General features: G+C 48.6%; 4 protein-coding genes across 4 annotated transcripts; 2 read left to right on the forward strand and 2 right to left on the reverse strand.

Moving 5' to 3' along the window:
- Nucleotides 1–761: 761 nt before the first annotated feature.
- On the forward strand, nucleotides 762–5011 carry EAH_00034320 (hypothetical protein, conserved; the record flags this gene model as incomplete). Its single annotated transcript, XM_013392185.1, has 4 exons — nucleotides 762–1670; nucleotides 2121–2804; nucleotides 2974–3801; nucleotides 4187–5011. 4 exons carry the CDS (start codon nucleotides 762–764, stop codon nucleotides 5009–5011), a joined length of 3246 nt encoding a protein of 1081 aa, XP_013247639.1.
- Nucleotides 5012–5883: 872 nt separating this feature from the next.
- EAH_00034330 (hypothetical protein, conserved) lies at nucleotides 5884–7922 on the reverse strand (the record flags this gene model as incomplete). The annotated part of the gene is made up of 3 exons (XM_013392186.1): nucleotides 5884–6000; nucleotides 6133–7490; nucleotides 7757–7922. The coding sequence occupies 3 exons, from the start codon at nucleotides 7920–7922 to the stop codon at nucleotides 5884–5886; spliced, it is 1641 nt and encodes a 546-aa protein (XP_013247640.1).
- A 1630-nt stretch (nucleotides 7923–9552) lies between these two features.
- Nucleotides 9553–12617, reverse strand: EAH_00034340 (succinyl-CoA ligase, putative; the record flags this gene model as incomplete). The annotated part of the gene is made up of 4 exons (XM_013392187.1): nucleotides 9553–9714; nucleotides 10211–10449; nucleotides 11600–11682; nucleotides 12280–12617. The coding sequence occupies 4 exons, from the start codon at nucleotides 12615–12617 to the stop codon at nucleotides 9553–9555; spliced, it is 822 nt and encodes a 273-aa protein (XP_013247641.1).
- Nucleotides 12618–16814: 4197 nt separating this feature from the next.
- EAH_00034350 (hypothetical protein) lies at nucleotides 16815–19673 on the forward strand (the record flags this gene model as incomplete). The annotated part of the gene is made up of 2 exons (XM_013392188.1): nucleotides 16815–18732; nucleotides 19558–19673. The coding sequence occupies 2 exons, from the start codon at nucleotides 16815–16817 to the stop codon at nucleotides 19671–19673; spliced, it is 2034 nt and encodes a 677-aa protein (XP_013247642.1).
- Between the last annotated feature and the right edge of the window lie 1362 nt (nucleotides 19674–21035).

Here is a 21035-nt window from a genome sequence, read left to right on the forward strand (position 1 = left end):
CATCAGCATCAGCATCAGCAGCAGCAGCAGCAGCAGCAGCAGCAGCTGAACGTGTTGCGGGGGAGTTTAGAGTGAATAATTTAGAATGGTTTACATAATAAATGTAGTAATAATAAATAATTAAAAAGAAAGATAATATAATGTAGTAGTTGGGGGCTTATACCTTGGCTAGCAGCACGAGACAGCTGGGCCTGCTGCTGAGACCGCCTTTGTATATTCAGTGTTGCAGGCCTTGCTTTTCTTCATCTCTCTCCGTCTATATTTTATTAAAATAAAAATAATAAAAGATATTAAAAGGCTTTATTTCATTTTTATTATCTTTACTTCGATGTTCTTGTGCTAGACACAGCGATAAAAGGTCCTTCCTGCTGCTGCTGCTGTTGCTGCTGCTGCAGTTGCTGCTGCTGCTGCTGCTGCTGCTGCTGCTGCAGTCCTTCCATACAGACAGCAGCAGCAAATCGACAGAACAGGGCAGCCTAATTATTTGAATTTGTTATTTGTATATTCTTCTTTGTATATAACGAGAAATAATATTATAATTGCTTCTTCTTGCTGCATCTGTGATGCTGCATTTGTGCAGCTCAAGGACCTCAGCAGCGTCTCCATTGGTCTCCTGCGGCTACAAACCCTAAACCCTAAACCCTAAACCCTAAACCCTAAACCCTAGCAACAAGAGAAGCAACATCTTCTTTCATCTTTCTGGGCCCTTTGGGTGCCTTCTTGTTGAGGGTTTCACTCGCTGCAGCAGCTGCCCAGGCGAGATGGAGGCCCCTTCGCCTGTTGCTGCTGCTGCTGCGGAATCCTCAGAGAAAACGCTGGGCGTGCAGCCAGTCAAACCCCATGCTGCCTGCAGCTCGACTGAAGGGGTTCTTAGGGAGTTGCAGCAAACTCCGAGCAGCAACAGCAGCAACAGCAACAGCAGCAGCAGCAGCAGCAGCAGCTCTGCAACCCGTTTGGTTCCCCTTCCCCCCCGTGGATCTCCAGCCCCTCTGCCAGCAGCACTACTGCAGCGGGAGCAGCAGCTGCGTGCTTATATTTCTTCTTTAGGGTCTTCTGCTGCAGCAGCAGCAGCAACTCAAGAGGCATGGATAGACTTCTCACTACCTCCTCTCCCTCCTGCAGATACACCTGAATATATGAAGAGACACTCTAGAGCCGAAGCAGCACAAATATCAAAGACATCAGAAACGCAGCGTCGGCTTCTCTTAAGGGCCCCTTCAACCCCAGGGGCCTCAGGTGCCTTCCTTCGTACCCCCAGGGGCCCCCCTCTTAGAACAGCTCAAGGGGGGGGGGCCCCCTTAAGGACCCCTCGTGGGGGCCCCCCCCATCACAAGAGTGGGGGGGGGCCCCCCTTAAGGACCCCTCAGGGGAGCCCCTCAGGGAGCCCCGCTAGGGGCCCCACTAAGAGCCCCGGTAGGTGCCCCAGTAGGAGCCCTGCTAGGGGCCCTAGTAGGGGCCCCCCTGGGGCCCCACTGCTGCCTGGTGCTGTTTTTGTATCTCGTGCTACGCTGCTGCAGCGGTGCAGGGTTGAGGAAACAAATGTAAGAGATATAGAGGGTCGCACTGTGATGGTTCAGCAGCAACTCTGGCAGCAGATGCTGCAGTCTGCTGCTGAGCGTCAAGTGCTGCAGCACTGCTGCTGTGTGGGGGCCCCACAGACAGCTGAGTTTGTGAGGGGGACAGAGAAAAGAAGAATTCAAAATGCACTCCGAAGAATTAAAGAACACCTTGAGGTCAGACATATGTCAAACAAAAGATGCTGCTGCTGCTGCTGCTGTAACTGCTGCTGCTGCTGCTGCTGTAGCTGCTGCTACTGTAATGCTGCTGCTGCTGTAATGCTGCTGCTGCTCCTGCTGTAACTGCTGTTGTTGCTGCTGTAAATACAGTAGCAGCGGCAGCAGCAGGATCACCCGCCGAGTACGGGGAACTGAGAGAGCAGTAGCAGCAGGAAAAGAAAGAGCAATAGAAGCAGCAGCAGCAGCAGCAGCAGCACTAGCAGCCCCACGAGTAGCCTCAGCAACTGCAGCAGCAGCACCAGCAGCGGCACCGGCTGCAGCAGCAGCAGCAGCACCATCATCTGTCTCCTTTTTTTCTGTTTGTTTTTTTGTCTCTTTCTTCAGCGAGTGCTTCCTTCTCCTCTTGACCTTGGCTATGCATTTAATAAGCTGCACTCTGTCTCTTCTCCTAAACCATCAAATACATCTTCTTCGTCTCTTAACTCTCTACCCTCATCCACTACTCCGCAATTAGACAGGGGGGCCCCCTCAGCTGCCCCTCTCCCAAGTGAATGCGGGGCCCCCCAGGGGCCACCGCCCCACTGTGAAGGGGGAGCCCCCACGGGGGCCCCCAACGGGGCCCCTCCTCAGTCTAAGGGGGGGGCCCCCCAGGGGGCCCCTTCCCAATATGAAGAGGGGAGCCCCCAGGAGGCGGCCCCTGCTCAATCTAGAGGGGGGGGCCCCCAGGGGGCTTCGCCCCAATCTGAAGAAGGGGGTCCCCCGGGGGCCCCTCATCAATCTGAAAAGGGGGGGCCCCCTGGGGCCCCCTGTGTTGATATGGAAGGGGAGAGTTTGAGCCCGTTGGAGTTTGTGCGGTGTATGGACGCTCTGAGTTGGTGGCCCTGGGATTTAAATAATTTAGATAAGAAGGAGACAGCCTTTGCTTTATCTCTTGTCAGCCAAGTTGTAGGGGGCCCCCTCAAGGTGCAGCCGAAGCAAGAGAAAAATGATAATGCATTTAAATATATCAGTAAACGAGGGTTTATTGTCGCATTCGAATACCTCCCTTATAACCTTCCTGAATGGCCGGTAGGTTCCACCTCAGGGTTTAGGGTTTAGGGTTTAGGGTTTAGAGGGTTTGTTGCTTTATGCTGAGGCTTTTAAGGGCTCAGGGCATGGGCTTTTCTGGGCTCTAGACTTCAGCTTCAGGGTTTGGGGTTTAGGGTTTAGGGTTTAGGGTTTAGGGTTTTGTGTTCAGATAACCCTGGACAGACTTCCTGCTGCGAAGTCTGATGAAGATAAACTGTCTCTATCTTTTTCTTCTTCTGCAATGGAGTCTTTGGGGGCCCCTCTTGTTGTTAATCCTAGGCAGCCGGTGTCTCTGCAGCACGCCAACTTCCGCCCTCAAAGGGGCCCCAACAGCAGCAGCAGCAGCAACAGCAGCAGCAGCAACAGCAGCAGCAGCAGCAGCAGCAGCAACAGCAACAGCAGCAGCGAGGAGGTGGTGGCTTCTGCTGCAGTAGAAGAGGCCGTGCTGCTGTGCCAGGTGGCTTTGCTGCTCTGTCTCCTATTTGGTATTGATATATATAAAGACTTCCCTAACTTTAAAGTCCCCACTTCCTGCAGCAAACCCCGTGCTGCTGCTGCTGCTGCTGCTGCTGCTGGTAGCAGAGAGACAGCAGCAGCAGCACACACAAGCGCTGCTGCAGAGACGCAAGTCTCCGCTTCCTCTTCCCCCCTCCTCCAACCCGGGCAGATGCAGCCAACTGTCTACACCACCTATATCAAAATGCACTCTGGCAGCAGCAGCAGCAGCAGCAGCAACAGCAGCAGCAGCAGCAACAGCAGCAGCAGCAGCAGTAGTAGTAGTAGTAGTAGCGGTAGTGCCCGAGGCACAACTAGTGCCAGCAGAGCCCAATCTGAGTCCCGAGATAGCAGCTGTGATGACGGTAGCCCCCAGCAGCAGCAGCAGCAGCAGCAGCAACAAGAACAGCAGCAGCAGCAGCAGGGGTGCAGTGAAGAATCCGAGACCTGCGACTCCGTCGAAAACCGGAGGGCCCAAATCCCCAGCTGGCACTTGGCACAAGTAAGCACTCTCAGCAGCAGCAGCAACAGTAGCAGCAGCAGCAGCAGCAGCAATGTTTAGTATCCGTGCAGAGCTACGAGGGCCTTCAGCATCACTGTTAGAGGGCCCTGAGGTGGTATTGGGGTGTCTCTGCAGGGGCTGTCTGCTGACAATGCAGACTTTGGGGGTTGATTTGTATTTAAGGGTTTAGGGTTTATATCTGTGGTTTGTGGATTGTGGTATAGAGATTAGGGTTTAGGGTTTGTGGCTTAGGGTTTAGGGTTTAGGGTTTGTGGATTGTGGTATAGAGATTGGGGTTTGGGGTTTAGGGTTTAGGGTTTAGGGTTTGTGGTTTAGGGTTTGTGGTTTAGGGTTTAGGGTTTGTGGTTTGTGGTTTGTGGTTTAGGACTATTTGCTGAGCCGCGTGGTGTTTGCTGAGGAGCTGCAGGCTGCCTTACCTGCTTTGATTTCTATTGAGTGGGTATTGAAAGGAATATATTTATTAGTAGGTGCTTCGACAGCAGCTCTATCTCCGTTAGAGTGGCTGCTGCTGCTGCGGCCTGCTGCTGCTGCTGCTGCACACTCTGTCGATATTGCTGCTCTTACTCAGCGGTATTCTTCACAAAACCCTAAACCCGTGCCTCTAAAGGCTTCGCCTGCTGTGCTGCATGCACTGCGCAAGCTGCAGAAGCAGCAGCAGCAGCATCAGCAGCAGCAAAGGCAGCAGCTGCTGCAGCAGCAGCAGCTACAAGAGCTGCAAGAGCCCTGGAGGGCCTCCTGTACATCTAGCCGTATGGGTATTCGATGGCTGTCGTATACATCAGTACAGAAACAAAGCAAAAAGAAACAGCAGCAGCAGAAACAGCAGCAGCTGCAGCAGCAACAGCAGCAGCGGGCAGCAGCAACAGCAGCCAGCAAGTTCCTTGACTTCGGGTGTACAGACAGCCAGCTGCAACAGTGGGTCCTGCAGCAAACAGCGCAGCATATCCTCTCAACAGCAGACAGCGAGAAAACAGCAAGTGCTCTCTCACGCCTGTTTGCTGCTTGCGCTCCTGGCTGCAGCAGCAGCAGCAGCGGCAGCAAAAGCAACAAACCTGGGGCTGCTGCTGCTGCTGCTGCTGCTGGGGAGACTATGTCTCTGGATATTGTGGTGCTGCAGTTCTGCTCGGAGGCCTTTTACAATATATTTCTTCATGCAGATATATTTAAAAATATTCACGAACATATTTAGCTGCTGCTGCAGCAGCAACAGCAGCAAATTGGCTGCAGCACGCTGCAGCAACAAAACCCTGCTGCAGCAGCACGCGGAACTCTATTGTCTCCTTTTGTATACAGCAGCAGCAACTGCCTCCTTGTCTCGCCTCGCTGTCTCTTTGCTGCTGCTGCTGTCTCTACTGCTGCTGCCTCTTCTGCTGCTACTGTTGCTCTTCTTCTGCTGCTTCTGAATCGGCTTGCTGCAGCTGGAGGGATAGCCACTAATATACGTCGCCTACGCAAGGCGTTATGCTGCTTCTGCTGCTACTTCTGCTGCTGCTTCTGCTGCTGCTGCTACTGCTACGGTAGGGATGGCGCACCCTAAGTCGCTGTACATCAGCTGCAGCAGTTGCAGCAGCAGCAGCTGCTACTGCTGCTGCTGGAGCAGAGGCATTCTCTTAGGGTGTCTCTATTGCTGTCTCAACCTTAGCAGGAGACAATTAATGAATTTGTGCTACAAACAGAAAAACCCCCCAGAGGACCCGCGGCTAGCAAAAGATGCAGCAGCAGCTGAAGCTGCCGCTGCAGCAGCAGCAGCAGCAACAGCAGCACCAGCAGCAGCAGACTGTAGAGGCCTTGCAGAGGCTGCTGCAGTCTTTAAAGCTGCCAATATAATTAAAGAGACAAGGAGAAAAGATATACAAAGCAGGAGACACCGCATCAGAAATAATGCATGCATAGAAGTAGCAGTGCACGCAACTCTAATGCTGCTGCTGCAGTTGTTGCTACTGTTGCTGCTGCTGTTGCTGTATGCTGTGTGCTGCATGCGGCTTCTGCAACACGCCCCGAAATCCGGGGCAGCAGCAGCACTTGCTGCTGCTGGTGCAGCTGTTGCTGCTGCTGCTGCTACTACTGAAGGTGAGGGTAATCTTGCTGCTGCTGTTGCTGCCGTCGCTGCCTCTCCCGCCTGTGCTGTTGCCGCCTGGGGCGCTTCGGCATCAACGGCACCCGAGACCCATGCAGATCCTGAAGCAGCAGCAGCAGCAGCAGCAGCAGCAGCAGTAACAGCAGCAACAGCAGCAGCAGCAGCAGCAGTAGCAGCAGCAGAGCTTCAATGGTCAGGGGTGCGAGGGGTTAGAGCAAGGGGAGGCTTCTTACTGGGTCTTGAGGCTTTCCTGGCTTGTGTTTGTTCGCTTCTGCTGCTTCTGCTGTTTCTGCTGGTTGTGCTGCTGCTGCTGCTGCTGATTCCGCTGCCGCTGCTGCTGCTGGTTCTGCTGCTGTAGCTGTTGCTTGTTCTGGAGCTGGTTCTGCTGCTGTATGAATATCATATCCTTGTGTCTGTGTATCTGCTGCAGCATCATGCTGCACATATTGTGTATTTTGTGCGGTAGGAGAAGGTTGAGCTTGCTGTTCTTTTTCCTGCTGCTGCTGCTGCTGCTGCTGCTGCTGCTGCTGCGCATGCTTGTCGTGAGACTCTTGTATACACTGCATCATCCGACCATAGAATTCGTGCTGCAGCTCGTGCTCAAAGCGAGAAGGAGTAAGCGGGCGGCTAATTGGAGACTCTATTGAAGAAGGTAGGCTCGGTGTAGGGGAGAAGGTGCTGCCAATCCCTCTATCAGTTATAATAGGGCCTAGCTCCTCCTCATCTTGCTGCTGCTGCTGCTGCTGCTGCCGACGACGCCGTTGCTGCTGCTGCTGCTGCTGATGCTGCTGCTGATGCTGCTGCTGCTGATGGGAGGCAGCAGGGAAGTTTGAACGACGTAATGAACGAATCCGCGCTGCATGCAGCTGTGGCGCATTTCTTGCTTCGTGCGGCCTCCAAGGCCGCTGCTGCTGCTGCTGCTGCTGCTTGCGTTTCTGTTCATGCATTTCTTCTTGATGAGACAGCCGAGCTAACTCATTAAAGGAGTCGAAGGCAACTGACCAAGAAGGAGTATCAGGCGCAGGCCAGTCATGCTGCTGCTGCTGCTGCTGCTGCTGCTGCTGCTCATCTGGATGCTGGGATCTCCGGTGCTGATGCCAAGCGCCGTGGTGTAGGCGGGTGTTCCCGTGCTGCTGCTGCTGCTGCTGCTGCTGCTGCAGCCAAGGCTTAGGTGTAGGGGGGCCTCTCCTTTGAGGGACCTGCCAGATGCTCTCCACCTCTATAACTATTTCGCGCTGCTCCCACTCCGGCTGCTGCTGCTGCTGCTGCTGCTGAAATGCATGAGTGCGTGAGCGCAACGGTTGCTGCTGCTGCTGCTGCTGCTGCGGGGGAGGAGGGGGAGGAGGAGGAGGCAGGTGCTGCTGCGCCCAGTCGTGTTGACCTTGCTGCCTTTGCTGCCAGATTCGCTCGTGCTGCTGCAGCAGCCGCTGTCGCTGCTCATCGAGCGCATGCTGCTGTTGCCGAAGCCTTGCTTGCTGCTGCAGACTGGGAGGGCGAAAGTGCTGCTGCTGCTGCTGCTGCTGGGAAGGGTACCTAACATGTTCTGAATACGAGTGGCTTGTCACCGTCTCTTGAGGGGGCTGCAGCAAACCTGAGCAGCAAAATATACGAAAGCAGAGAGGAGTTGGGGTGTACGTACACTGTGCAGCAGCAGCAGAAGCAGCAGCAGCAGCAGCAGCAAAGCAAAAGGATACAGAAAACAGCAGACAATCCCTCGTGCATACAAAGAAATACAAGAGCAACACCGCTACAACCATTACTAAGAACTCCTACTACTGCTGCTACTGCCGCTGCTACTGTTGCTGCTGTTGCTAGTGCTGCTGCTGCAGCAGCTGCTGCTGTTGCTGCTGCACTTACGGTCTGGCAGAGTCTGCTGCAGCGTGAGGGAGACGGTGCGCACAGTTTGATGAACGCTGAGCGGGGGCCTCCGAAAGAGAGGTAGCTCAGGTCTGTTGCTGCTGGGGGTAGTTGAGGCCCCCCAACTCCTCTCCCCCGCATGTAAATTGTGTCCGCTGGGCCGCATATTGGGGTGTACATGCACCTAAAAAGAAGAAGAGTTATTGCGGTGTATACACACCTGAAAGAAGAAGGGAGAGAGATGTAGTAGAAGCCACAGGACACGCGGCAGCTCTGTGGGGAGACGGACACACGCAGCAGATGCTGCAGCAGCAGCAGCAACAACAACAAGGACTGCAGTAACCTCAAGAACAAACAAACAAGCACCAGCAGCAGCAGCAGCAGCAACACGGCGCAGCAGCAGCAAACCGCTATCTGGGGTTAGAGATCTACTATAATCTATAGAGAGCAATGAAAAGGAAATTGTGTGTGGCAGCGTATGCCGGTCTTCTACTTTTAAAACAAATAAAATTAAAATAAAATAGGCAATTAAACAGAAAGTTAAACTTATAAAAACTTAGATAAAGACAGCACAACAGAGGCGCCAACCACAGGTGGAGGTCACCTGGGGGCGGGGTATACGCGGGCAAAGTGTATGCAGAGGTTTGTTTGTTGCATTTTGCCGCAGTTTTTGACTATTTAAATTATATTTTAATTATTTGTGAATACTTATTTCGTTTTTATACCTTTAAAACCTCTTTCAGCGGTGTTTTAAACCCAAATTTCTCTCCTAAACCGCACCCGGGTGATACTACCACCTACACCCACCAGCGCAACGCCGTGTGTTCTGCTCTCTCTTCTTTTTTTGCTGTTTTGTTTGTTTTAAAAGTTTATAATAATATATCGGCAAAGCCACAACATTTAATTAATTGTATTTGATGCCTTCAAACCCACAAAGAGAGCGGAAGACACAGCAGCAGAGTCTACGCTGACCAGTGGTGCGACACCACACCAACAACAACTAGCGCTGTCCTGCAATAAATAAATAAACATATATATATATTAATATATATATATTTATATTTAAATTGTATTAACAAGTATATATTATATAATATTATATTTCAGGAACAAGTAAGTAATAATATTGCATACTTCACTTGCATATATTCATGCATTTTTAATTTCTCTGTGACACCTTACCTTTTAAGTAATAAATAAAAACAAATAACAAATATAAATATATAATTTTATTTATTTATCTTGATAATATTATACATCTAAGTATTATTTTTTCATCAGCCAGACGGCTGTTAATGGGACATCAATCAGCAACAGAGGCATACAGCTACGTATACCTCTGGCTTAGACAGCTAGCTAGCCAGCTAGCTAGATAGTCATTCAGTTAAGGGGGATGAAGGGTAGCCCGCTGGCTAGAGACGACCTCATTCATATCAGCTAGCTAGCTAGCTGGCTAGCTAGCTAGCTACGCCTATGCTGTACTTCTTCGCTCAGTTAATATCTGCTAGCTGTCTGCTTCTACAGAGACGAGACACCTTCAAGATCTCCTGTTGCAGCTCCTGCTGCAGCAGCTGCCGCAGCAGCTTGCTGCAGCAGCAGGAAAGATGCTCACATATACATACACAAAGAAATACCAGCAACGAAAAGGTCTCTTGCTGCAGCTGCTGCAGCAACCACAGGGGCTCTTGCTGTTGTTGCTGCTGCTGCTCATCTAAACCCTTTCCCTCAACTGAAAGCACAAACAAAGGAGGTGGGCACGTGCAGCAGCAGCAGCAGCAGCAGGAAGAGCAGCGAGCTTATTTCTGTTGGGCGGCTAGCTCAACGGCTCTCGCCGCAGCAGCATCGAGGTCGCTAACAGCCTCAAGGTGCAGCTGCTGCTGCCCTGATGCAGCAGCAGTTTTAAAAGCATCTGCTAGAAGTGTCTCCGCCTGTTCTTTGTTTGTACCCTCCAGCCGAACCTGCAGCAGCAAAAGGAGACAGACAAAGACAGCAGGTAGTCAGAGAAGAGACAACAAACAACAAAGCAGCAACGGAGGAGACAGACAGACGCCTCATTAAACAAACAAACACTAATGTAAATATTATATATATTTTATATATTATATATAATGTATAATATATATATATATACATATATTATATATATGAGGCAAAAAGAAACAGAGAGAGGGAGTGTAAATAAGAGACACAAAAATATGAAAGTCCAAGGAGCACACGCAGCAGCAGCAACAGCAGGACATGAAGCAGCAGCAGCAGCAGCAGCAAAAGAAGCAACAGCAGCAGCAGCACAGCAACAGCATCATCAACAACAGCAACCAACACGCAAGCACACAACACATAAAAACAAAAAAAAGCAAATAAACAAAATCAAAGAGCAAACAGCAACAACAGCAGCAGCAGCAGCAACAACAACAACAGCAGCAGCAGCAGCAGATGCATAGATGGAGGGCTTACAACAAGGGGCTTAGTGATATGAACAGTTTTAGCAGCTTCAATAAGCCCCTTTGCAATTAGATCGCACTTCATAATACCTCCGAAGATATTAATAAAGATAGCTTTAACTTGCGTATCTGTTTGAAGAAGATGCAGCGCTTGAGTAATCTGCTGCTGCTGCGCTGCTCCGCCTACATCTAAAAAGTTCGCAGGATTACCTCCTTTTAATGTTAATAGATCCATCGTAGCCATCGCTAAGCCTGCACCATTAACTAAACACCCTATATCTCCTTTTAATTTAATATAATTAAGCCCGTGTTGCTCTGCAACGATTTCTTGAGGATCCTCTTGAGATATATCACGGTGTCTGTACACCTCAGATTGCCGATATTGAGCGCTATCATCAATTTGAAGTTTAATATCTGCTATTTTTAATATACCTTCATCAATAAACATTAAAGGGTTTATCTCTAATAATAAACAATCTTTAGTTTTAAATGCAGCATATAAACTCTTCAGCATCTTCAACGCTTCTTCTTTATTTTGTGCATATGATATTTTTAATGCATTACACACTCTCTCTGCTATTCCTTCATCTATACCTAAATAAACAAAAACAAACAATTTATTTATTTATTTATTTATTTATTTATTTATTTATTTATTTATTTTATTTTATCTTTTTTGTTTATTTGCTCGGCGTTTTAATTATATATTTATATTAAATAATTTTTATTTGCATCTTTTTAATTTATAAACAACAGAGCGAAACAAACAAACAAACAAACAAACAAACAAACAAACAAACAAACAAACAAACAAACAAACAAGAAGAGATTTATTCTTATTAATTATTTTATTTACTTTAATTATTTTATTTATTTTAATTATTTTAATTATTTTACTTATTTTCTACTTCATTTATTTATTTATTTACTCAACCAATATACAGACAAATGAATAAACAAACACAAATAAACAAATGAGCAAATAAACAAACAAACATTATATATGACGAGGGAGATAGTTAGAAAGGAGACAGTTAAAAAGGAGACAGCTAGAAACAGAAAAGGAGACAGTTAAAAAGGAGACAGCTAGAAACAGGAAAGGAGACAGTTAAAAAAGAGGTAGTTAGATGAGAGACAGTAAGAGAGGAGGCTGTTCGAAAGGAGACAGTAAGAAAGAAGTCAGATATAAAGGAGAGGGGAGACAGTTAAAAAAGAGACAGTTAAAAAGGAGACAATCATCAAGCAGACAGGAGACAGCAGTAAGGAGGAGACAGCAGCAAGGTAGAGACAGCAGCAAGGTAGAGACAGCAGCAAGGTAGAGACAGAAGCAAGGTAGAGACAGCAGCAAGAAGGAGACAGCAGCAAGAAGGAGACAGCAGGAGACAGGGTTTATTTGCTGCACCCTTTTCTGCATCAATAGGAATCTTCACAATGGAGTCAGGCTGCGACTTCGCGATGTCTTCGATGCTCGTACCCCCGTGAGCACTGCACACAAACCCTAAACCCTAAACCCTAAACCCTAAACCCTAAACCCTAAAACCCTAAACCCCTAAACCATAAACCCCTAACCCTAAACCCTAAACCATAAACCGTTAATCTGAAAGGATACACCCTAAACCCTCAACCATAGACATTAAACCCTAAACCCTAAACCCTAAGCCTTAAACCCTTAGCCCTTAACGGTACAGCCGAAGCCCTAGAACCTCAAACCCTCAACCCTTAACCCTTAAACCCTAAACCCTGAACGCTTGCCCCCCAAACCCTAAACTCTAACCTTAGACAGTAAACCCTAGACCAGAACCCCCATCCCCTGAACCCTAAACCCTAAACCCTAAACCCTAGAATAAGCACCTGAGTACAAGGAGGGGTCCTCCGGTTTCTCTGTCAAGGAGTAGAGCCAGGTAAAACTCTTTTTTAGGTTGAAGTCTCTCACAAATGAGAACGACAGAACATCTCCTTCCTTGATCTCCAGTTTGTTTAGTTATTAGTGTATTCCCTAGCATATTTTTAGCTGCTTCTCTCACTTCTTCTGCTGTGCTGCAGCAATGAACGCCTCCTTTATAGCCATTCTCCTTGAAATACCCTAATCCCCTGCCTCCTGCTAACACCTGGGCCTTCACAACAACCCCTTTACTTCCTTTCTGCTGCTGCTGCTGCTGCTGCTGCTGCATTTGTACAGCAGCTGTGTAAGCCTCTTCGGGTGTGTGTGCAGCGCTAAACATAGGCATAGGGACATTGAACTCGCGAAGCAATTGAAGAGCCTGATATTCATGAAGAGACAGGTGCCGCTGCTGCTGCAGTTGCTGCTGCTGCTGCTGCTGCAGCAACCCCCCTGCTCCAGCAGCACGCCAGCAAAGGGGGGAGGCAGGCCGCAGCTGCAGCGGCCCCCTGCTACCTCCTAGGCGTAGAAGTGTGTTCATTTGAGCAATAAACAACAATAATAAATTTAAAAAGAAATAAGAAATAAACAATAAAAGAAGAAGACGCAAAAAAACCCTCAACCGCCAGTGCAGCAGCTGCTCGCAGCTAGCTGGGGTTTCTTTGATGAGAGTAGACAGCAGAGTTTAGCGTTTCCTTCTTAATTTAATTTGTAAATAAATAAATAAAATAATATCTTTTAATTGCTGTTTATACATTGCAGTTAGGGAATGCATGCAGCCAAGCCCCAAGTGATAGCGAGCAGCTCTCGTTGCTGCTGCTGTTGCTGCTGTTGCTGCTGTTGCTGCTGCTGCTGCTGCTGTTGTTGTTTTTTTCACTGTCTGGGGTGTCTCCTCAGGTGTCTCCTTGAGGTCCCTATACACTGCAAGCAGCAGCAGCTCCTATTTACACTCCAACTGCCGTAGCATATAGAGGGAGACAGTTTCTATAGAAAAGACAAGAGAGACAGACAGTTGAAGAGCGCTTTACTGTCTCCTTTTAAGTGTTATACCCTCCTTATTATACGCTGAGGTGTACACACACCCCAAACCCTAGACCCTAAACCCTAAACCCTAAACCCTAAACCCTAAACCCTAAGGGAGTTGTTTTTGGGCTTTTGTTGGTTTTAAGAAATGGTTTAATAGACAACAGAAAAAATGTCAGAGGCAAAATACTTAAAAAGTTAATTAGAGTTTTTTGCTTCAAGCCCTCTGTTGCAGTGTCTCGACAGATTATAAAGGCCTTATATATATATATATATATATATATATATATATATATATATATATATATATATAACACGCATATTAGTATCTGCTCTGGTTTGTCTGTCTTCACTCTTTTATCTTTATCTGTATTTAGTAATTAGTGCATCTGTCTCCTCTTTCATCCTCTTCTTTGCTTCGCTTTGTCTGTCAGTCTCTGTCTCTCTCTCTCTTTGTCTCTCAGTCGCTCTCTGTCTCCTTTCATTTCTCTGTCTCTCTCTGTCTCTCTTGCTGTCTGCATAGATGCCTCTGTCTCCTTTTGCTGCTCGCTGTCTCTGTTTCTCTCTGTCACAACAGCAGCACAGCGAGCTGTGGGCATAGGCCTTCGACAAGCAGCAGCAGGAGCAACAACAACGATAGCAGCAGCAGCAGCACAGCGACCCGTGGAGGCATATATACAGAGACACTGCACAGATACACCGTAGACAGACGCTGCAACAGCAGCAGCACAACAGCAGCACAGCGAGCTGTGGGAAGCAGCAGCAGCAGCAGCAGCAGCAGCGGTAGCAGCAGCGGCTCTGCTGCTTCCCCAATCGTTGTGTCTTGTCCCCTAAGTTACTTTTAATAGCATAACGCTCTGCTGATGAAGGTTCTCTGCTGCTACTGTTGCTGCTGCTGCTGTTGCTGCTGCTGCTTGCTAAAGGCCTTCCCCCAGGGCTGGCTATGCTGCTGTTGTGCTGCTGCTGTTGCAGCGTCTGTCTACCGGTGTATCTGAGCAGTGTCTCTGTATATATGCAGCTCTTTAAAGTATCTCCTTAGGTGTCTCCTTACGTGTCTCCTAAAGGTATAATAAGTTCAGGGCCTTCATTGGGGCAATTAAAAAAATAAAACAAGAAGAGACAATACTACTTTAAGCTGCTTCCAGGTGTCTCCTTGCGGGGTCTCGCTGCTGTCTCTTTGTCTAAAGGGTCTCTTAATATTCATGTTGCTGCTGCTGTCTTCATCAGGTGTTGCTTGCACTTGTCAGGTGTATGTCTCTCCCCAGGTGTCTCTCCTCAGGTGTCTTCTCAGGTGTCTTCTCAGGTGTCTCCTTACAGCCTCTCTCTAACGGGTCTCTTGGTTGTGTTGTTTGTTTTTACTCTAGCGTGGAGACACCTGCAAAGAGACTCTTCCCTTGCCTGTCTCCTTAGGTGTATAGGCAGCTGCCTCAAAGGCTGACGCGTGCTGCTGCTTGTGCTGCTTGGAGACAGACAAACAACAAAAACAAACAGAGACAGTAGAGACAACCAGAGACAAACAAAGGTAGTGAAGACAGAGACAACAGAGACAAGCACAGGTTATAGAAGCAGCAAGCCCCGGACTCTACACACTTCTCTGTCTCCTTAACGCCTACAAGGAGCATGTAGGAGACACTTCTTTGTCTCTTTGAGGCCTACAACAGACCCAAAGGAGACACCTCTCTGTCTCCATCATACCTATAAGAGATCTTAAAGAGACACCCTCCCTGTCTCCCTGACGTAAGGCCTACTGCACGCTCTTATGAGGCTAAAGGAGACACCTGTCTGTCTCCTTAGGGCCTCTAACAGCCCTTAAGGAGACACCTCTCTCTGTCCCTTGTCCCTATTGCATGCAGTAAGGAGGCAGAGGCTGAATAAGAGGTATTTGTGTCTCTTTAAGACCTTTTATTGTTCTGTCACTTGAGGAGACATCCCGCAGCGAAGGGGTTAAATGCATTATTAATGCTGGGGGCAACACAACATATATAGAGAAGCGAAACGGAGAAAAAGAGCGAAAATGCAGACACTAAAGGTTTTAATTCAGGTGTATAGAGACAATAAAGCTATACACAGCCATTGTATTAAGTGTATAGAGACAGTAAAGGGTTTATATTAGGTGTACGGGGACAGAAAGGGTCTTATATTAGGTGAATAGAGACAGTAAAGGCCTTAAATTAGGTTTATAGAGACGGTAAAGGCCTTATATTAATGTAAGGAGACAGCCAATGCCTCGTGCATAGAGAGACAGTAAAGATCCTATACTAGGAGTATAGAGGCAGTACAGGTCATTAGTTGTACGGAGTCAGTAAGGGGTGTATATGAGGTGTATAGAGACAGTCAAAGCCCTATATTAGGTGTATAGAGACAGTGAAAGCCTTATATTAGTTGGACGGAGACAGTAAAAAGTTTATATTAGATGAAGATACAGTAAATTCCCTATGTTATGTGTATCAATACACCTAATTTAAGGTCTTACATTAGGCGTATAGCTACAGTAAAGACTTTATATGAGGTGTATGGAGACAGCCAAGCCCTTATATGAGGTGTATAGAGAGAGTAAAGGCCTTATATGAGGTGTATGGGGACTGTGAAGGGGGTATATTAGTTGAATAGAGACAGTAAGAACCTCAAATAAATGCAGTTGCTTTAAATATACCTTTTAATGCAGGTGAATGTACAGCCGGTGATAAGAGCTTCGTTGGGGGCCTGCTGTCATAGAAGACAGGAAATCAACATGTCGGCGAAGGCCTCTTCGTCTGTCTTTTTTGTCTTTTATAGCTTTAAATTAAGTAAATATTTATTGAAAATAATATAATAAAGTTAAAAAAAATAAATAATGCACAAAGACCTACAGAAAATTTTAAAGAGGTAGCTGCTGCTGCGCCCGCAGCAACAGCGCTCAGGTGTACAGACACCGGACCAATGGTGAGCGCTGGGGCATGTCTGTTTTTTTTATATTTTTTCTTTTAAATTGCATTGAGTGCTTTTAAAAGAAAAAAATATACACAAATGATTACTTTTCTTGCTGCAGCTCGGCGCAGCAGCAGCAGAGTTGGATATACAGCGCAGGGAATCGAGCTGGGATCGTGGTCTCCCCGCTTCCCTGTCTTCTCCCCACAGTCAGCTGCAGCTATACAAGAAATATTTAAACTTTCATCATAAAGGGAGGCACTTCAATACTGCAAATACCCTTAAGACCGTCAGGCCTTATGCACACACACTGGGGATTGAAGCGATCAGCCAGCAGCAGAAGCAGCAGCAGCAACAGCAGCAGCAGCAACACCAACAGCAGCTGCAGAAGCAGCAGCAGCACCATCAGTACAGTCACAGTAGTAGCACAGTAGCAGCAGCAGTAGCACAGCAGCAGAAGAACAGCAGCAGCAAGACGGGAGCAGGACCGCAACAACAGTAGCAGCAGAAGCACATTAGCAGCTGCAGTACGACGCCAGGAGGAGATCATCATCAGCAGCAGCATTACAGCAGCAGCAGCAGCAACAGGCTAAGGTGTACGTACATAAGAGACGCACGGGAGTGTCTCCTTTGTACATACACCGCGGGATCTGTCTCCCAGTCTCTTAGACTTTGATATATACCTTCTTTTTTTTTGTCGTTGTTTATATTTGGGATTTATTTTGTTATTTATTTTTCTACAGAGACATTCGGGTGTCTCAACCTCGTTTGTATCTGAATTATAATACACCTTTACACAATGGGGTGTATGTACAGCTGGTGGGTTGTACTGCTAGCAGCTCTTTTTGCTGCTTTAGCACCATCTTCGTCTTCTTCATTTCCTGCCCCTGGCTTACACGCCCCCTCTCTTCCGCCTGGTGGGGCCTCTCAAAATACTGAGGAGAGCAGCAGCCACAACAGGGGTCTACCTTTCCCGAAGACGAGGAGGAGGCTGAAGAAGGGGTTGAAGAGTGCTGCCGACAAAGCAAAGAGGAAAGCACAGAAATTTGCTGGGTTTAGGGGCAGCCTAAGCCCAGGAGGTGTAGATCTAGAAGAAGAGACACCTGAATCTTTGACAGCTGAATTATTGAGTGCGCAGTTTTATCTTCCTAGTGAGCCTTCTGAGCAGCGCCGGCGAAAAGTAAATGAAGACAGCAGCAGCAGCGGCGGCAGCATGAAGAAGAAGAAGAAGAAGAAGAGTAAGAAGAAACGCAAACTCATCAGTACGAAGATCAAGGGAAACCCTACAGACTGGATTAAGAAGAGAAGGAGGAGCAGCAAGAAAAGACAAAGCTCTTTGCTGCCTCCTGGTGTGTCCCAGGGACCCGATCCCGACTTCCCTCCTCCTCCTCCGCCCCTACCTTCTGAAGAAGTAGGGGACTCGGAGATAAACAATGGATACGACGGCAGCAACCTCCCGCCTCCACCGCCGCCTCCTCCTCCGCCAGAAGCAGAAGCAGCAGCAGGAGCAGAAGGAGGCTGGGTACCCCCTCCTCCTCCTCCTTTTATAGGAGGAGGTGGAGATCATAATAAGCATGCTCACTCTTCTTCTTCTTCTTCTTCTTCTTCTTCTTCTTCATCGCCTTCTTCATCGCCTTCTTCTTCTCCTTCTCGAAGAAGACAAGCACCATCTCCACACCCGCATGCAAGCCCCAATCAAGAGCCAGGTAAGAAGGCCTTAACACCCCCTCTTCCTTCTTCTTCGCCTTCTAGAAGAAGCAGCAACAGCAGCAACAGCAGCGGCAGCAGCGCAGCAGGGCCACCACCACCACCACCACCTCCTCCTCCTCCTCCTCCTCCTCCTCTTCCTAGCAGCAGCAGAAGCAGGAGCAGCAGCAGCAGCAGCAGCGGAAGCGAAGGAGGAGCAGCCAGGACTCCTTCTCCTCCTCCTCCTCCTCCTCCTCTTCCTAGCAGCAGCAGAAGCAGGAGCAGCAGCAGCAGCAGCAGCGGAAGCGAAGGAGGAGCAGCCAAGACTCCTTCTCCTCCTCCACCTCCACCTCCTCTGCCTAGCAGCAGCAGAAGCAGGAGCAGCAGCAGCAGCAGCAGCGGAAGCGAAGGAGGAGCACCCAGGACTCCTTCTCCTCCTCCTCCGCCTCCTCCTCTTCCTAGCAGCGGCAGAAGCAGGAGCAGCAGCAGCAGCAGCAGCGGAAGCGAAGGAGGAGCAGCCAAGACTCCTCCTCCTCCTCCACCTCCTCTGCCTAGCGGCAGCGAAGGAGCAGCAGGCTTCCCTCCTCCTCCTCCTCCTCCTCGGCCTCCTAGCAGCAGGAGCAGCAGCAGCAGCAGCAGCAGCGAAGGAGCAGCAGATTTCCCTCTTCCTCCTCCTCCTCGGCCTCCAAGCAGCAGCAGCAGAGAAAGCGGCGGTCAGACACCGACGTTCCCACCTCCTCCTTCTCCTCCTGGAAGCATGAGGAGCAGGAGCAGCAGCAGCAGCAGCAACAGCAGCAACAGCAGCAGCAACAGCAGCAGAAGCAGCACAGGAGCAACTGGGAGTTGGTCGCCCCCTCATCCTCACTCTCCTTCTGCTCCGCATACACCAGAAGAAGGCGGTTCTTCACCAACGACGCCAACTGAAAAGGAGACAGAAGGAAAGGAGGAGACACATGAGGAGACACATGGAGGCGGGGCTGCAGGAGGGCTTTCACCTACTATGTTGCTAACAGCTAGAGACAGGCTAAGACGTGCGGATGGTAGCGATCCAACGCAAGCAACTTCTAAAGGAAGCCCAGGGCCTTCAAGACCGCCTTCACGTATGTTTATCTTTTGCTGCTTCTGTCTCCTTCTCACATCCTCTTTCATTATCTGTCTCCTTCTTGCTGCTATTGCTATGCATCTGATGCAGTGTCTCCTCCTTGCTGATCTACTTGCAACGATGCTGCAACCTGCTGCATGTCTGATGCTCTTCACCACCTTGCTTCTCTTCTTCTTTTTGCTGTTTGTCTTGGTGTATCTCTTCTTCTGACTTTACTCCATTTGAAGCAGCTCTCTCTGTCTCCTTACGCATCTCTCTCTCTGTCTCTCTCTCCCTCTCATTGCCTCTCTTTATCTCTCTCCTGTACTGTCTCCCTCTCTCTCTCTCTTGCTTCTGTTTGCTGCAGTGCTGCTAGCTGTCTCTATCTATCTATCTATCTATCTATCTATCTATCTATCTATCTATATCTGTCTATCTATCTATCTATATCTGTCTATCTATCTATCTATATATATATATATATCTATACATATATATATATATATATATATCTGTCTCTATCTGTCTCTTTGCCCACCTCTACCTCCTTGCTTGTGTCTCTTTATCTGCTGCAGCAGCGCATGCCTCTTTTGTACTGTCTCCTTTTCTGTTGCAGCAGCTTCTATGTGCTGCAACCGCTTCTATGTGTTGTAGCAGCTTGCATGTGGTGCAGCAGCTTCAATGTGCTGCAGCAGCTTCTTCTATCTGCAGCAGCTTCTTCTATGTGCAGCAGCAGCAGCAGCAGCATGTGTCTCCTTTTAATGTGTCTCCTTCTCTGCTGCAGCTTCATCTCCCCATGCCGATCTCTTAGGGGCGGTCGGGGATCGCATGAAGGCCCGCCGCTCAGCCATTGGAGGAGACACCTCTGACTCAGAATCAGAAAATAGCGACTGGGAATAACCTGCAGCAGCAGCAGCAGCAGCAGCAGTAGTAGTAGTAGTAGTAGTAGGAGCGGCTGTAGCTGCAGCAGAAGCAGCGGCAGGATCAAGCAGCAGCAGCGGCTGTAGCTGCAGCAGAAGCAGCAGCGGAATCAAGCAGCAGCAGAAGCAGCAGCACGATCAAGCAGCAGCAGAAGCAGCAGCAGGACCAAGCAGCAGCAGCAGCAGCAGCAGCAGCGGCAGCTGTATCAAGCAGAAGCAGCATCATCAGGAACAAGCAGCATTAGCAGCACTATCTAGCATCAACAGTAGCAGCAGAAGCACTTTCTAGCACCAGCAGCAGCAGCAGTAGCAGCAGTAGCAGCAGCAGCAGCAGCAGCAGCAGTAGCAGCAGTAGCACCTGTAGCACCAGTAGCAGCAGAAGCAGTATCAAGCAGCATCAGCAGTAGCAGTGCAGGATCAAGCAGCAGCAGCAGCAGCAGCAGCAGCAGCAGCAGCAGTGCCAGAAGCAGCAACGGCTGTCTCCGAAGCAGCAGAAGCAGCAGAATCAGATGCAACAACAACAGTCTCAGCAGCAGAAGTACCTTCAGCAGCAGTACCAGCAGCAGCAGCAACAGCAGCAGCAGGATTAAGCAGTCTGTCCCCTTTTGTACAGCTCTAGACAGACAGCTAAGTTTGAGAGGCGGAGAGAGTGCTGCATGTTGCCTTGCTGCTGCAGCTGCTGCTGCTGTTGCTGCTGCTGATGTTGCTGATGCTGCAGCTCCTCCCTCTGGAGCAGATGATTTTTGCGGGCGCAGCTCTTGCTGCAGCAGCACCAGCCGGTGCAGCAGCAGCAGCAGCAGCAGCAGCAAGAGAAAGGCCACACAAGTAGACTGCGTTCGGTTGTATAGGGCTTGAAGCAGTCTCTGTCTTTACTTTGTGTATTTGTCGTATCTCCTTTTGCTTGCGGAGAAAAAAAATTTATTTCTTTGTTTAATTTATCTGCACACTTAAAAAAAATCTCCAAGCAGCCTGCAGCAGCAGCAGCAGCTGCTGCTGCTGCTGCTGCACCAAACTTGAAGCACCAAACAACTGAGGTGTACATACACCGCAGCACGCTGCAGCCAAAGAGACAGAGAGACAAACGAAGAGAGAAGGAGACAGAGAGGACGTAGGCAGAGGGAGAGACATATATATGCATACATACATATATATATATATATATATATACATATATATACATATATATATATACATATATAGATAGATAGATATATAGATAGATATATAGAAAGATATATATATATATATATATATATATATGTAAATATATACATATGCATATATATATATATACATATATATATATATATATATATATAGAGAGAGAGAGAGAGAGAGAGAG

This window comes from Eimeria acervulina, genomic scaffold, assembly GCF_000499425.1.
Source record: "Eimeria acervulina Houghton genomic scaffold, Eah_scaff349, whole genome shotgun sequence".
NCBI lineage: Eukaryota > Apicomplexa > Conoidasida > Eucoccidiorida > Eimeriidae > Eimeria > Eimeria acervulina.